General features: G+C 34.0%; 1 protein-coding gene across 1 annotated transcript; it reads left to right on the forward strand.

Annotated features, from left to right (window-relative positions):
- The first annotated feature begins 1,228 nt into the window (after positions 1-1,228).
- LOC136025632 (uncharacterized) lies at positions 1,229-5,468 on the forward strand. The gene is made up of 2 exons (XM_065701623.1): positions 1,229-2,332; positions 5,307-5,468. Exons 1-2 carry the CDS (start codon positions 1,229-1,231, stop codon positions 5,466-5,468), a joined length of 1,266 nt encoding a protein of 421 aa, XP_065557695.1.
- The last annotated feature ends 252 nt before the right edge of the window (positions 5,469-5,720 follow it).

Consider the following 5,720-nt stretch of genomic DNA (forward strand, 5'->3'; position numbering starts at 1 on the left):
AAAAGGTAAAAGATTAAAAGAAAACACGTCAAATGACTCTCTATTCAAAAAGATTTCTGAGGAACGTCCTAGTAACAAAGAGGGTCCCAAGATCCATAAAAAAAACTTGCCAAAGTTGCAAATAGAGCTTTCTCTGAGCCTTTGGAAATAGGGAAGCTAAAAGATTTATTTGAGCGCCACACAAGGCCTGCGAATACAGATAAAATTGTTGTTCCCAAGGTGAATAGTGAAATTTGGGCTACTCTCTCAGCACGTACTAAGCAGAGGGATGCTAAGGCACTTCAAGTGCAGCGGACAATTGTTCACTCAACCTTTTGTGTTTTAGAGCCAGTAAATGATATTCTTGAGCTCGAAAATGAGCATATCAAAGAAAAGGTTGTTAAAAGCCTAACAGATGCAGTTCACATGCTTGGCCTCACCAATTATGATTTAAGTCTAAAAAGACGTCATGCGATGAAATTCGAGTTGAGCCCAGATCCCATGGTGGCATCCGCTTTATGCGCTCCCGAAGTCAAAGTCACAGAGTTTCTTTTTGGCAAAGATGTTGCCGAAACAACATCCAAAGCCAAATCCGTGGCGGATTTGAAAAAATCATTTGGAAGACCAAAAAACGTGCAAGGGGGGCCTACCGTTATTGCCGATGGCAGAACGTGGCTCCCCGTCCATTTTATCGCAAAAAGCAGAACCAGGACCGTCAGGAGAGGCCGAAATTCCAGAACTTTCAGAAAAGGAATCACAAATAGTTGGTATGTACCATTTAACATACCCTGGTCTTGATTCTTATGATTTTGTTGTAAATTTCAATAGGCAGTCCAAACATTTGGTTGATAATTTTAAAGCCGGAAGAATTAGTAAGTTTATCTCAAAATGGCAGTCAATAACAAGTGATTTGAATATTTTTAATATTGTGGCTTCAGGCTATAAGATTGAATTCGAGAAAAGACCATTAAAAGCTTTGGTAACAAAAAACAAAAGTTTTACGTCTGAAGAAATGCAGGCTATACGAGAAGAAGTTTGTATTATATTGCATAAAGGAGTTATTATTAAAGTACCCGAGTTCAGAATAAAAGAAATACTTTGTGTTTCTCCCGTTTTTACGGTCCCAAAGAAAGATGGGTCTTCTCGGTTTATTCTGAATCTTAAAAAGCTAAACGAAAGTATTAAATATTACCATTTTAAAATGTAAAGTGTTCAGTCTGCGGTTCTTTTAATGACAAAAAATTTTTATATGGCCTCTGTTGACCTTGTCGATTTTTATTATTCATGCCCCGTTGATTTTGATGATCAAATATGGCTTTGTTTTGAAGTAGGTTGTTGTTATGCTTTCACATGTATGCCAAACGGCTTATCATCTGCCCCAAGGGCTCTTACGAAACTTAAGAAACCCGTTTTCTCCCTTCTTCGACGAAAAGGTTATTTGTCAATTGTTTATCTAGACGATACCCTTCTTCTGGGAAGGTCAGTTTTGGAATGTCAAAACAATGTCTATGAAACAGTGAAATTACTGTCAGAGCTGGAGTTTGTAATTCACCCGGAGAAGTCAGTTCTCATTTCAAGTCAAACAATAGAATTTCTGTTTTTTTTACTAGATTCGCGATTAATGTGTATTTCCCTGCCGGAAAGAAAAATTAAAAAGGTTCTAGATTTAGTTTCAAAAATTCTTCGTCAAGAATCAACTACGATTCAAAATTTGGCCGTAACTCTAGGTGTTCTTTTTTCAACCTTCCCAGCAGTGGAATTAGGGCCTTTATATTACCGGAAAGTGGAATCGTTGAAAACTCAAACACTAAAGCACGCGAAGGGTGATTTTGCGGCTAGGCTAACTTTAACATTCGATGTAATTTCGGAATTGCATTGGTGGTTGAACATTGCCAATCATGCTTCTAAAGCAATTAAGCCTTGGTCAAATGACAAATATTTATGTAGTGATGCATCCAAATTAGGCTGGGCACTCGTGGATGAATATTCCATGAAAACCGCCACAGGCGAATGGTCCTCAGAAGAGAAAGGATTTGACATCAATGTTTTAGAAACGAAGGCCGTTTATCTGGGATTAAAGTGTTTTGCTCAGGATATTAAGGGCATTCATGTCCGGCTGCGTTCAGATAATATAACCACAGTAGCTTATATAAATAAAATGGGAGGAACAAAATCTGAATTTTGTAACTATTTCGCAAATAGGATATGGCAGCTAGTATTGCAGGATAAAGGGTGGATATCTGCAGAGCATGTGCCAGGAGTTGCTAATATCGCGGACAAAGCATTTCGAAAATTTGATAATGAAAAAGAATGGAAATTGGATTCTAGAATATTCATTATTTTGAATTCGTTGGTATGTCAGTCGATAGATATTGATCTCTTTGCAACTAGATTAAATTATGTTTTTCTTAGATGCATTTGCAATGAGTTGGGAGCTTCATTTCTTTTATGCTTTCCCCCATTTAGCTTACTTCTGAGGACCCTTCAGAAGGTAGAGACAGATCAGGCAACTGGTATTTTGATTTCCCAAACTGGACCACACAAGTTTGGTATCCCTTACTATTAAAGCTCTTAATAGGAAGTTGCTTTAATAGAAACAGCTTTAAATCATGAAATTCTTCTTGACAAAATGATAAATTCCGGCATAAGAGGGAAAGGATTACAAATTATTAAATCTTACCTGTGCGGACGCAAAATAACAGTAGGTGTCGGAAAAATCACTAATTTAAAAAGTCTTATTGATATTGGTGTCCCCCAAGGCTCAGTATTAGGTCCACATTTATTTTTGATTTATATTAATGATCTTCCACGGGGTTTGCATGAGAATACAAGCCAGGCAATTCTATTTGCAGATGATACAGCTATAACAGTTAAAGCTACGCATTCATCGACATTGATCGAAAATCTGACTATAAGTGTTACCTCAGTAAATCGATGGATTGTTTCCAATAATTTAGTGCCAAATTTTACAAAAACTAATTTTATGGTTTTTGGTCGTTCAAAACGCGTCACTCGAGAGATTTCTTGTCAGGAGCTTCAGGTTGGTGATCAAAAAAAATTGTAGGGTCCAATCATTTCGTTATTTAGGAGTTTTTCTTGATCCCCTTTTGTCATTTCATATTGAGTATTTAAGATTAGAACTTGCTCAAAATATTGGGTCGATGTATCGCGTGAAGAATATTTTTCCCTTTACAATTTTAAAAATAATTTACCAATCTCTAATTACTTCTTATTTGAATTACTGCTCAGTTTTATATCTTAATACATTTTGGAAGCATATAAAACCCTTACAGGTACTGCAAAATAGGGCAATAAGAATACTTGGAAGTTTCTTACGTCGACCTTCAAAACTTTAAAATGTTTCGGAAACTAAAACATTATTCCTCTTTCTAAGTTTGTTAGATTTAAATGATATACGAGTATTAAATACTTCTATACGTCATTTTCAAATCCCAAATTCTAAATATTATTTCTATGACAAATCTCTGTTAATTTGAGTTCCTCGTTCGGATTGTCGGAGGTCTGGGATGTACCGAATTCCTTTTGTAAGTTCTGAAAGGTCAAGGTTTTCGATTAGGTACAAAATACCCTTCATTGCTAATAATTATAAGCTGAATGTGTAAAATTATGTTTGATCCATCCCAAAAATCTCAGTTAAATTTAAAAAAGCAAATATTAAAGATTGTTTGCTAAAATTTTGATTATTCACCATTGATGAAGGAAAATTAAATTATTTGATCTTCTTATTTGTGTATTTCCTTTTTGTGTCCCTGTGTCAGTTGCTCTTTGATTCTCATTGAAGTAACTCGCATAGCTGCTTTTCCCTATGTGGATAAGTAGCGACAATTGAATTTATTATATTCGGTGGTGGTTTTTATTTGTTTTTAGATTAGTTTTCTTTTAATTTTCTATCTTGTGCTGAAGACGCCTTGTTTTATACAGGCGAAATATCCGCTTTGTTTTAGTCTTTTAATTAAACTGGCCGTCGTCTCGTTTTAAGTTTTCTTTTTGTACAGTTTTATCTCTCTTGATTGTTTATTGTCATGTCTGGCCAGTTTCGGCTTAAGAACTTTCATTTATTTACTTATCTTTGTTACTTCTCTTTTATGAGTTTTTTTCTATTTTATTTGTCTTTTGCCGTGTTAAATTTTGGGATCATTATTACGATGATGAGATATTGATGTGTTTTCTATGTTTTTGCCCTGTCCCAGCCTTACGAGCTCTGCTCTCTGTTGGGGCATAATATTGTTTTTTGTATTTTTTAAGTTGAATAAAGAAAAAGTTGAAAGTTGAAGTTGAATTTCAATAAACATCTTGACTAGAGGAACGGCTTACTAGATGCAACGACTTTAGGGAAGGGACTTAAAGTGCATCCCTGGTGATGCTCTTGTTGACACCCTCAGTGACAAGTCAAGATCCTCCTCTACTGTCTGAAAATTCTTTAAAGCTTTTTAATCATTTCTTTCGTATATAAATGGCAGCAAATCAAGTTGTTTTTCCTTATTGGGAAATATTTGAAAAGATGATGATTCCACAATCAAATATGAATATAAGGAAATTAGAGAACACAATGTGATTGCACCTCAGCAATTAAATTATAATATCATTTGAAAAGATCTGGAATCTTGAATTCTTCCAAATGATAGTTACATTCATGGAAAACTAAAAATAACATAATTGGAAGGAACCAAGGTGCGAAGTACTGATGAAGCAACTTTAACAAATACAGGATTTAATTTGTTCAGAAATGCTGAATATATTATCAATAAAAAATGTATTGAAAGTATTGATTATGTAGATATAATGACTACTGTTAAAAATGTATGACAATTTTTAGATGACTATAGTCGAAGCGTAGCTACTAATAGGTTTTTGTATGAAGATAATATGAACCATTTGTATGAACCATTATAACAGAACGAAAGTGTTTTTAATAACGGTTTATTTAAAAGATTAAATAAAAACAATGAAAGTCACGTAAGATATTAATCGTGTTTTTAGAGGTGTTACATATTAACTTATATTAAAAAGAAACGATTTTTCCAAAATGATTATAAAAGCTGGAGCTCAAAATTTTAAAGTAGATCTAATGCATTATCATGGATTTTATCAGTATTAAATCCCAGTTTACCCATAGCGACTCAGTTAGAAGCCAAATTAACGAAGAACGCGGAATAACTAACAGCTGAATTAGGAATGGGCAGCTCATTTGACTTAAGATGGGTGGCGTGTAATACTTGTAAAATTGATAACCAAATGGATAAAAAATCAACATGGAGGGTAGTCAGCGAACGCATAAAACAAGGAAAATTGTTATTGTGTTACAGAAATCTGAAAAAGATAGCAGTTATATGCAAAATAATATAATGTTTAACCATATGCACACTGATAGAATTGAAGTGAGGGTAAACGGATATAAATATCCAGAAGAAGATTTGAAATGTGATTTCAGCAATGCTAATGAAGATTATTCTAATGCTTATCAATGATTTTTAGAGTAAGGGTATAAACTTGAAATCGTTGATAGTGGAACAATTGTAAGTTACAACGGTTTTAAAACGGTATGTCCTTTATTTTGTTTTGATGTCTCAAAGTATGAATTGAATACTTATCAAAGTGGATCAACTGCTTATACGAAAATTAACCTTTTATTAGATCAAGTGCCTGCTAATCCATGTAACATTTATTGTGTTATATTTTCAGAAAGAAAAGCTATCATGGAGGTCATTGATAGTAAATTG

The sequence above is a fragment of the Artemia franciscana genome, chromosome 4, assembly GCF_032884065.1.
Source record: "Artemia franciscana chromosome 4, ASM3288406v1, whole genome shotgun sequence".
Lineage (NCBI taxonomy): Eukaryota > Metazoa > Arthropoda > Branchiopoda > Anostraca > Artemiidae > Artemia > Artemia franciscana.